Source organism: Vanellus vanellus (assembly GCF_965231255.1).
Source record: "Vanellus vanellus genome assembly, contig: HAP1_SCAFFOLD_2367, whole genome shotgun sequence".
Lineage (NCBI taxonomy): Eukaryota > Metazoa > Chordata > Aves > Charadriiformes > Charadriidae > Vanellus > Vanellus vanellus.
This window is the reverse complement of record NW_028128571.1, coordinates 1-10,705: the sequence shown is the minus strand read 5'-3', so window position 1 is coordinate 10,705 and position 10,705 is coordinate 1. Positions and strand designations below refer to the sequence as shown.

The 10,705-nt window shown below is 71.8% G+C and overlaps 2 protein-coding genes across 2 annotated transcripts; one reads left to right on the top strand and one right to left on the bottom strand.

Moving 5' to 3' along the window:
* Positions 1-700: 700 nt before the first annotated feature.
* LOC309684161 (branched-chain-amino-acid aminotransferase, mitochondrial-like) lies at positions 701-5,937 on the bottom strand (the record flags this gene model as incomplete). Its single annotated transcript, XM_082500112.1, is given in 7 exon segments — positions 701-820; positions 1,813-1,923; positions 2,542-2,570; positions 2,573-2,623; positions 2,626-2,740; positions 3,469-3,519; positions 5,873-5,937. Coding segments are annotated over 7 exon segments (519 nt in total), but the record flags the coding sequence as incomplete, so codon positions are not given.
* Positions 5,938-6,030: 93 nt separating this feature from the next.
* DHDH (dihydrodiol dehydrogenase) lies at positions 6,031-10,427 on the top strand (the record flags this gene model as incomplete). The annotated part of the gene is given in 8 exon segments (XM_082500111.1): positions 6,031-6,339; positions 6,576-6,950; positions 8,143-8,257; positions 8,359-8,522; positions 10,168-10,266; positions 10,268-10,331; positions 10,334-10,401; positions 10,403-10,427. Coding segments are annotated over 8 exon segments (1,219 nt in total), but the record flags the coding sequence as incomplete, so codon positions are not given.
* Between the last annotated feature and the right edge of the window lie 278 nt (positions 10,428-10,705).

Genomic DNA, 10,705 nt, shown 5'->3' with positions numbered 1-10,705 from the left:
CCAGGACCCCTCTAACCCCCCCCCAGGACCTCCCTGACCCCCCCCAGGACCCCTCTAACCCCCCCAAAAACCCCCCCTAACCCCCCCCAGGACCCCTCTAACCCCCCCCAGGACCCCCTGACCCCCCCAGGACCGCCCTAACCCCCCCCAGGACCCCTCTAACCCCCTGAACACCCCTATAATTCCCCCCAGGACAGCCCTAACACCCCCCATAACCCCCTGACCCCCTCCAGGACCCCTCTAACCCCCCCCAAGACCCCACTAACCTCCCCCAGGACCCCTCTAACCCCCCCCAGGACCTCCCTGACCCCCCCCAGGACCCCTCTAACCCCCCAAAAACCCCCCCTAACCCCCCCCAGGACCCCTCTAACCCCCCCCAGGACCCCCTGACCCCCCCAGGACCGCCCTAAGCCCCCCCAGGACCCCTCTAACCCCCTGAACACCCCTATAATTCCCCCCAGGACACCCCTAACACCCCCCATAACCCCCCAGGACCCCTCTAACCCCCCCCAGGACCCCCTGACCCCCCCCAGGACCCCTCTAACCCCCCCCAGGACCCCTCTAACCCCCTGAACACCCCTATAATTCCCCCCAGGACAGCCCTAACACCCCCCATAACCCCTGACCCCCTCCAGGACCCCTCTAACCCCCCCCAGGACCCCCCAACCCCCCCCCCAGGACCCCCTGACCCCCCCCGCACCTCGGTGCCGATGAAGGTGGGGCGGATGTAGAGACTGGCGCTGGGGCTGCGGGGGACCCACTCCTCCTCCACCCGCACCAGCGCCCGGATGCACTCCAGCAGCTCCGCCCCGTCGAAGGGCTGGGGGGGGCGCGGGGGGGGGACACACACACACACACACGACACCCCCGGGGGTCACACGGGGTGACACATCGCGTGGGGAGACACGGGGTGACACGCCACACACCCCCCCCCCCCCCAGGGTCATACGAGGTGACCCCCCCAAAACCCACGGGGTGACCCCCCCCTTTGGGGACCCTCAGGGTGACCCCCCCAAAATCCACAGGGTGACCCCCTCCCCCCCTTGGGGACACACAGAGTGACCCCCCTAAAACCCACAGAGTGACCCCCCCTAAAACCCAATAGGTGACACCCCCCCCCCTTGGGGACCCTCAGGGCAATATACCCCCCCCCCCAAAACCCACAGGGTGACACCCCCCCCCTTGGGGACCCTCAGGGTGACCCCCCCCCCCCCCTTGGGGACACACGGTGACCCCCCCCAACCCCACAGAGTGCCCCCCCCTTGGGGGACACACAGAGTGACTCCCCCTAAAACCCAATAGGTGACACCCCCCCCCCCCTTGGGGACCCTCAGGGCAACATCCCCCCCCCCCAAACCCACAGGGTGACACCCCCCCCCCCAAACCCCACATGGTGACACCCCCCCCCCTTCGGGGACCCTCAGGGTGACCCCCCCCCAAACCCCACAGGGTGCCCCCCCCTTGGGGACACACAGTGACCCCCCCTTGGGGACAGTGACCCCCCCCAACCCCACATGGTGACCCCCCCTTCGGGGACCCTCAAGGTGACCCCCCCCCAAACCCCACAGGGTGACACCCCCCCCCTTGGGGACCCTCAGGGTGACACCCCCCCCAAACCCCACAGGGTGCCCCCCCCCTTGGGGACACACAGTGACCCCCCCCTTGGGGACAGTGACCCCCCCCAACCCCACAGGGTGACCCCCCCCTCGGGGAACCTCAGGGTGACCCCCCCCCCCCTCGGGGACCCTCGTGGTGACCCCCCTTTGGGCCCCCGCCGCCCCCCCGCCCCCCCCCCCCGCCGCCCCCACTCACGGGCAGACAGACTCTGGCGGCCGAACGCTCCATCCGCTCCATGTTCAGTTCGGGGCGAAAAAGGCGGATTTTGTCGTCGGCGCCTCGAAACGCCTTCATCCCCTCGAAGAGCGTGCGGGGTACGGGGTCGGGGGGGCACGGGGTCAGGGGGTCAGGGGTCACGGGGTCAGGGGGGGTACGGGGTCGGGGGGGGCACGGGGTCGGGGGGGGCACAGGGTCAGGGGGTCACGGGGTCAGGGGGCACGGGGTGGGGGTCGGAGGTCATGGGGGTCAGAGGGGGTCACAGGAGGGTCAGGGGGATCAAGGGGGGTCAGAGGTCACACATGGGGTCACGGGGGGGTCAGAGGGGGGTCATAGGGGGTCAGAGGCCACAGATGGGGGTCACAGGGGGTCACATGAGGGTCAGAGTGGGGTTAAAGGGGGGTCAGAGGTCACAGATGGGGTCAAAGGGGGGTCACAGATGGGTCAGAGGTCCCGGCAGAGCTGGGGGTCGCCAGGGGTCACCGGGGGTGGCTCGGGGGGGGTCACCGGGGGGTGAGGGGTTGGGGGTCAGAGGTGAGGGGTCAGAGGGGGTCAGAGGTCACAGAGGGGGTCACAGGGGGGGTCACAGATGGGTCAGAGGTCCCGGCGGAGCTGGGGGTCGCCGGGGGTCACCGGGGGTGGCTCGGGGGGGGGGTCACCGGGGGGTGAGGGGTGGGGGGCGAGGGTGGGGGTGGGGCGGGGGCTGACCTGGACGGCGTAGTGCAGGGCGGAGGTGGCGGGTGCAGGCGCAGGTCGCGGAAGGGGTGGATGCGGGGGGGCCCCCAGCCCCGGCCTGGCTCCACTCCACGCTCAGCATGTGGTCGGTGAAGACGCGGCCGAAGAGCAGCTCCTCCGGCGGCGGCTTCACCCGGGGGCTGCCGCTGCGCTCCACCTCCAGCTCCGCCGCCTGCGCCCCGGGGGGGGGGTCAGGGGGGGGCCGGGGGGACATGGGGGTCCTGGGGGGCTCAGGGGGGTCAGGGGGACCCTGGTGTGGGGAGCTCAGGGGGGTCTGGGGGGGCCCAGGGGGGGATCAGAGGGGACATGGGGGTCCTGGGGGGCTCAGGGGGCCGGGGGGGGTCAGGGGGACCCCTGCAGGGGGGCTCAGGGGAGTTTGGGGGGGTCTGGGGGGGCCCAGGGCGGATCAGAGGGGACATGGGGGGCTCAGGGGGCCGGGGGGAGGTCAGGGGGACCCCTGCAGGGAGGCTCAGGGGGTTTCAGGGGGGTCTGGGGGGGCCCAGGGGGGATCAGAGGGGACATGGGGGGCTCAGGGGGTCGGGGGGGGTCAGGGGGACCCCTGCAGGGGGGCTCAGGGGAGTTTGGGGGGGTCTGGGGGGCCCCAGGGGGGATCAGAGGGGACATGGGGGGCTCAGGGGGTCATGGAGGGTCAGGGGGACCCCTGCAGGGGGGCTCAGGGGGTTTCGGGGGGGTCTGGGGGGGCCCAGGGGGGATCAGAGGGGACATGGGGGGCTCAGGGGGTGAGGGGGCCCAGGGGGGCGTCGGGGGGAGCCCGGCAGGGGGGCTCGGGGGGGTTGGGGGGGGCCAGGGGGTCCTGGAGGGGCTGAGGGGGTCCCGGGGGGGCTGAGGGGGTCTCAGACATTTGGGGTGTCCCCATTGCCCCCCCCCGCCCCCCCTTACCCTGAAGACGTGGTTGTAGCCGCGCCGGGGGGGCAGGAGGGTCCCCAGGAGCTGCGGGGGGGGACAGAGGGGGGGTCAGGGGGCACCCAAGCGTCCAGGCCCCTCCCCCTCCCCCCCTCCCCAGTTCATCCCAGTCTGGCACCAGTAACGAGGGAGGGTGTGGCGGGAGTGGGCGGGGCATGGGTTCCCGCCACCCCGCCCCCCACCCTGGACTTTGCCCCCCCAGTGCCGCCATTGAGCCCAGAGCGGGGGAAGCGCCCGGAAGCCGGCGGGGATGAGGGAGCCTGGGGGCACTGGGAGGACTGGGACGGGCACTGGGAGGCCCGGGAGAGACTCCACTAGGGGCCTGGGGGGAACTGGGAGGACTGGGGGGCACTGGGGGGACTGGGAAGGGCTCCACTAGAGGTCTGGGGAGTACTGGGAGGGTACTGGGAGGAATGGGACGGGCACTGGGAGGACCGGGAGAGACTCCAGTAGGGGACTGGGGGGCACTGGGAGGACTGGGGGGCACTGGGAGGGCACTGGGGGGACTGGGAAGGGCTCCATTAGAGGCCTGGGGAGCAGTGGGAGGGCACTGGGAGGAATGGGACGGGCACTGGGAGGACCGGGAGAGACTCCAGTAAGGGACTGGGGGGTACTGGGGGGGCACTGGGAGGACTGGGAAGGGCTCTGGTAGGGCCTGGGAGAACTGGGGGGGCACTGGGAGGACCAGTGGTGGCTCTGGTAATGCCTGGGGGGCGCTGGCAGGACTCGGGGGGGGGGGGGGGGGGGATGGCACTGGGAGGACTGGGACGGGCACTGGGAGGACCAGGAGAGACTCCAGTAGGGGGCTGGGGGGAACTGGGAGGACTCGGGGGGCACTGAGAGGACTGGGAAGGGCTCTGGTAGGACCTGAAAGGCACTGGGAAGACTGGGGCGGACCACTGGAAAGACGGGGGGGTACTGGAAGGACCTGGAGGGGCACTGGGAGGACTGGGAAGCGCTCCAGTAGGGTCTGGGGGGAAGTGGGAAGGCACTGGGAGGACTGGGAGGAGCTCCAGTAGGGTCTGGAGGGCACTGGGAAGGGTTCCAGCAGGGCCTGGGAGGACCCGGGGGGGCACTGGGAGGACTGGGAAGGGCTCCAGTAGAGCCTGGGGTGGACTGGGAGCACTGGGAGGGCACTGGTAGGACCAGTGGTGGTTCTGGTAGGGCCTGGGAGGCACTGGGAATGCAATGGGAGGACTGGGAACAGTTCCAGCAGGGCCTGGAGGGCACCGGGAGAACTGGGAACAGTTCCAGTAGGGCCTGGAGGGCACTGGGAGGACTGGGAAGAGCTCCAGTAGAGCCTGGGGCAGACTGGGTAGACTTGGAAAGGGTCTAGTAGGGCCTGGGGCAAACTGGGAGGCACTGGGTGGGGACTGGGAAGGCACTGGGAGGACCTGGGGGGGGCACTGGGAGGACTGGGAATGGCTCCAGTAAGTAGAGCCTGGAGGGCACTGGGAGGACTGGGAGGGCACTGGAAGGATTGGGAACGGCTCCAGTAGAACATGGAGAGCACTGGGAAGACTGGGAAGAGCTACAGTAGAGCCTGGGAGGAACTGGGAGGACCTGGGGGGGCACTGGGAGGGCAACGGGAGGACCTGGTGGTGGAGAGGGGGGCTGGTAGGGTCTGGGGTAACTGGGAGGGCACTGGGAGGGCACTGGGAGGGCCAGGAGGAACTCCAGTAGGGCCTTAGGGGCACTGGGAGGACTGGGAAGAGCTCCAGTAGAGCCTGGGAGGAACTGGAAGGAGCTCCAGTAGGGCCTGGGGGGCACTGGGAGGACTGGGAAGGGCTCCAGTAGAGCCTGAGGGGCACTGGGAAGACTGGGAAGGGCTCCGGTAGGGCCTGAGGGGCACTGGGAGGGCTGGGAAGGGCTCCAGTAGAGCCTGGGGGTCACTGGGAGGGCACTGGGAGGACTGGGAAAAGCTCCAGTAGAGCCTGGGGGTCACTGGGAGGGCACTGGGAGGACTGGGAAGAGCTCCAGTAGAGCCTGGGGGGCACTGGGAGGACTGGGAACGGTTCCAGTCGGGCCTGTGGGGAACTGGGAGGGCCTGGGGGGGTCACTGGGAGGACTGGGAAGGGCTCCGGTAGGGCCCGGGGGGCACTGGGAGGAACTCCAGCAGGGCCTGAAGGGCACTGGGATGCGCTGGGAGGACCTGGAGGGGCACTGGGAGGACTGGGAAGCGCTCCAGTAGGACTTGGGGGGGAACTGGGAGGGCACTGGGAGGCCCGGGGGGGCTCCGGTAGGGCCCGGGGGCCACTGGGAGGGCACTGGGAGGACTGGGAAGGGCTCCAGTAGGGCCCGGGGGGGGCGCTGGGAGGGGTCCGCCCCGGAAGCAGTTCCCGCCGCCCCGGAAGCGCCCCCGCCCCCCCCCCGCACTCACCGCTCCGCCGCAGCGGCACCGGGACCGCAACGCCGCCGCCATCGCTGCACCGCCCCGCCCCGCCCCCGCCGCCAGCCAATGGCAGCGCGCCGCCCCGCCCCGCCCCCGCCGCCCGCCAATGGCGGCGCGCCGCCCCGCCCCGCCCCCGCCGCCAGCCAATGGCGGCGCGCCGCCCCGCCCCGCCCCCGCCGCCAGCCAATGGCGGCGCGCCGCCGCGCCCCGCCCCCGCCGCCCGCCAATGGCGGCGCACCGACCCGCTCCCGCCCAATGACAGCGCGCGGCGCCCCCCCCCGCCCCCGCCGCCCGCCAATCGCGGCCTTCCTCCCGCCCGCCGCGCGGCCACGCCCCCCCCGCGCCTCCACCACCAATGGCGGCCGCCCCCGCCGCTCCGCCCCCCCCGAGACCCACGCCCCCAGCGGGGGGGGCGGAGCGAGGCGGTGGAGGGGGCGGGGCCAAAGTCCTCCCGGGTACCTCGCGGCCCCGCCCCGTGATGTCATCCACACCCCATTACATCACAGCAATAAACGCCGTTTATTTTCCCGCCGTTCGCTTGAATTCGCGCCCCGCCCTGCTCGGCGTTGGCCACGCCCCTCCCGCCCTGGCTCATTTGCGTGCCGGCCCCGCCCACCCCCGGCGGCGGGGCGGGGCCTGGCACGTGGGTGGGGAGGAGGCCCCGCCCCCCTCTAAATCCGATGAATGACAGCGCTCGGGGCAACGGGTGTGGCCGCCCCCCCCTTCCCCCCTCGTGACCTCTGACCCCCCCCACACCCCGCGTGGGTGGGGGGAGGGGGCGCGTGGGGCCGCCCACTGGGGGGGGGTGGGGCGGGGCCACGCCCGGGCGGGGCAGCGACGATGGCGTCGGCGACGGAGGAACCGCATCAGCGCCCGGACTGGGGGGGAGGGGGGGTCGCCCCCCCCCTGCGAGGGGGGAGGGGAGACCCCCGGGGGAGGGGGAGGGGAGACCCCCGGGGTGGGGGAGGGGCCGCCCGGTCCCACCCGTTGGGGCATCTGCTCCGCCGGACGCATCAGCCACGACTTCGCGGTGGCCATGAAGACCCTCCCCCCCGAGGAGCACGTGGTGCGTGGGGGAGGGGCGGGGGTCGCCCCGGGAGGGGGGGGAGGGGGGGGTCAACCTGGGGGGGGGGAGGGGAATCCCTCGTGGGGGCGATCCCGGAGTCTCCTTGGGGGGTGGGGGAGGGGCAATGGGTTAACTGGTGGGGGGAGGGAGATGGGGGGAGGGGCGGGGGTCTCCCCGGGGGGGGGGGGGGGGAGGGGAACACCTCGTGGGGGGGTGGAAAGTCCCGGAGTCTCCTTCGGAGGTGGGGGGAGGGTCAAAGGAGTTACCGCGGGGGGTGGGGGGAGTCACACTGGGGTGGGGGAGGGGTGGGGGGGGTCAACTGGGGGAGGGGAACCCCTGGGGGGAGGGGGGGTGGAGAGTCACAGCGTTTCTTTGGGGGGGGAGGGGCAAAGGGTTAACTGGGGGGGGGGGAGGGGCGGGGGGTGTCCCCCTGGGTGGGGGAGGGGCTCCCAGATGCCGGCGGGGATGTCCCTAAGGTGGGGGGAGGGGCTACTTGGAGGCACCGGGGTCTCCGGGGGGGGTGGGGGTGGGGGAGGGGTGGACAGTCATGGGGAGGGGGGGAGGGGAAGAAGTGCCCTGAAGGGGGGGAGGGGCGAGTTCCCGTGGTGGGGGAGGGGCGGGGTCACCATGGGGGAGGGGCAGAAGTGCCCCGAGGGGAGGGGGGAGGGGCGAGGCGGGTTCCTGTCGGGGGAGGGGGGGAGGGGAGGGGTTTGTGATCCCTGGATCCCTTCGGGTGGGGGAGGGGTGGGTGGGGTTCACCTGGGGGGGAGGGGCAGAGGTCTCCCGGAAGGGGGGGGAGGGGTCCTCCCAGTGTGGGGGAGGGGCTCCCGGTCACCAACACCCCCTCGAATGGGGGATGGGTGGGGGATTCCCCTGGGGGGGGGGGGAGGGGCGAGGAAAGGGGGTTCCCCAGGTGGGGGAGGGGTGGGTGGGAATCACCTGAGGTGGGGGAGGGGCAGAGGTCTCCCTGGGGGGGGGGGGGGTGAAGGGAAAGGGGGTTCCCCGGGTGGGGGAGGGGCAGAGGTCTCCCGGGGGGGGGGGTTGGGTGTCCTCCCAGTGTGGGGGAGGGGCTCCCGGTCACCAACACCCCCTCGAATGGGGGATGGGCGGGGGGGGGGGGAGGGGCGAAGAAAGGGGTTTCCTCAGGTGGGGGAGGGGCTCTACCCTTCCCCCCCCTCCCCTCCCCCCCCAGGTGGTGGCAGTGGCCGCCCGGGACCTTTCGCGAGCCGAAGCCTTCGCCCACCGCCACGGCATCGCGCGGGCGTACGGCTCCTACGGGGAACTGGCGCAGGACCCGACGTGGGTGGGTGAGACCCCCCCGGGGGGGTGGGGGGGGGTGGGGGAGGGGCTGACCCCCCCCCCCCCCCCCCCATCCTGTCTGTGTGTCCGTCCCCGTCCCCCCCCTCAGCCGTGGTGTACGTGGCCACCGTGAACCCGCAGCACCCCTCGGCCGCGCGGCTCTTCCTGGCGGCGGGAAAGGCGGTGGTGGTGGAGAAGCCGATGGCCGTCAGCGCCGCTCAGGTCCGGCGGATCGTGGAGACGGCGCGGCGGCACCGCGTCTTCCTCATGGAGGTGGGCAGCCGCCCCTCCCCCCCACTGCCCCCAGCGACCCATAGTCCCCATCCCCAGTGATCCCAGTGCTCCCAGTTACCAGTAATCCCCATCCCCAGTGATCCCAGTGCTCCCAGTTACCCATAATCCCCATCCCCAGCCATCCCAGTGCTCCCAGTTACCCGTAATCCCCATCCCCAGCCATCCCAGTGCTCCCAGTTACCCGTAATCCCCATCCCCAGCCATCCCAGTGCTCCCAGTTACCCGTAATCCCCATCCCCAGCCATCCCAGTGCTCCCAGTTACCCGTAATCCCCCATCCCCAGCCATCCCAGTGCTCTCAGTTACCCGTAATCCCCATCCCCAGCCATCCCAGTGCTCCCAGTTACCCATAATCCCCATCCCCAGCCATCCCAGTGCTCCCAGTTACCCGTAATCCCCATCCCCAGCCATCCCAGTGCTCCCAGTTACCCATAATCCCCATCCCCAGTGATCCCAGTGCTCCCAGTTACCCGTAATCCCCATCCCCAGCCGCCCCAGTGCTCCCAGCAATCCATAACACCAATTCCCAGTGATCCCAGTGCTCCCAGTTACCCGTAATCCCCATCCCCCAGCCATCCCAGTGCTCCCAGTTACCCGTAATCCCCATCCCCAGCCATCCCAGTGCTCCCAGTTACCCATAATCCCCATCCCCAGTGATCCCAGTGCTCCCAGTTACCCATAATCCCCATCCCCAGCCATCCCAGTGCTCCCAGCAATCCATAACACCAGTTCCCAGTGATCCCAGTGCTCCCAGTTACCCGTAATCCCCATCCCCAGCCATCCCAGTGCTCCCAGTTACCCATAATCCCCCACCCCCAATGATCCCAGTGCTCCCAGTTACCCCCTAACACACATTCCCAGTGATCCCAGTGCTCCCAGTTACCCATAACACCCCTTCCCAGTGCTCCCAGTGCTCCCAGTTACCCACCACACCCCTTCCCAGTGATCGCAGTGTTCCCAGTCACCCACAACACCTATCCCCAGTGATCCCAGTGCCCCCCCTTTCCCCATCCCAGTCCCCCCTCCCCCTCCCCAGTCCCTCCCAGCGCTCCCAGTGCCCCCCTCTCCCCCTCCCAGTGCCCCCCCCAGTCTCTCCCAGTGCCCCCTCCAGTCCCTCCCAGTGCTCACAGTAACCCCCCTCCCCCTCCCAGTCCCTCCCAGTGCTCCCAGTGCCCCCCCAGTCCCTCCCAGTGCCCCCCCAGTGCTCCCCCTCCCCCTCCCAGTCCCTCCCAGTGCCCCCCCCTCCCCCTCCCAGTCTCTCCCAGTGCCCCCCCTCCCCCTCCCCAGTCCCTCCCAGTACTCCCCCAGTCCCTTCCAGTGCTCCCAGTGCCCCTCCCAGTCTCTCCCAGCGCTCCCAGTGCCCCCCCTCTCCCCCTCCCAGTCCCTCCCAGTGCCCCCCCAGTCCCTCCCAGTGCCCCCCCTCCCTCTCCCAGTCCCTCCCAGTGCCCCCCCAGTCCCTTCCAATGCTCCCAGTGCCCCCCCCTCCCCCTCCCAGTCCCTCCCAGTCCCTCCCAGTCCCTCCCAGTGCTCCCAGTGCCCCCCCCAGTCCCTCCCAGTGCCCCCCCTCCCCCTCCCAGTCCCTCCCAGTCCCCCCCATTGCTCCCAGCACCCCCCTCCCCCCTCAGGGCTTCTGGACGCGCTTCTTCCCGGCGTGGGAGCGGCTGCGCGCGCTGGTGGGGGGAGGGGCGCTGGGGGCGCCGACGGTGCTGCGCGCGGCGCTGGCGGTGGGGGAGGGGGGCGGCGGAGGCGCGGCTGCGCGAGCCCCGCCTGGGGGGGGGCGCCCTCCTGGACCTGGGGGGTACGGGCTGCAGATGGGCACCGCCCTCCTGGGGGGGGGGCGGCCCCCCCGCGCCCTCCGCGGCCCACGGCTGCCTCCACCCCAGCGGTAAGGGGGGAGGGGCGGGGGGGGGGGGGGGAGATGGGGGGAAATGGGGGAGGGGCGAGATGGGGAGGGGGAGATGGGGGAGGGGCGAGATGGGGAGGGGGAGAAATGGGGTGGGGGAGGGGCGGGGGGGGGGGAGATGGGGGATGGGGGGGAGGGGGGGGAGATGGGGGTGGGGGAGGGGGCGGGGGGGTGGGGGGGAGATGGGGGAGGGGCGAGATGGGGGGAGGGGAGATGGGGGAGGGGCGAGATGATGGTGGGGGGGGAGATGGGGGGGGATG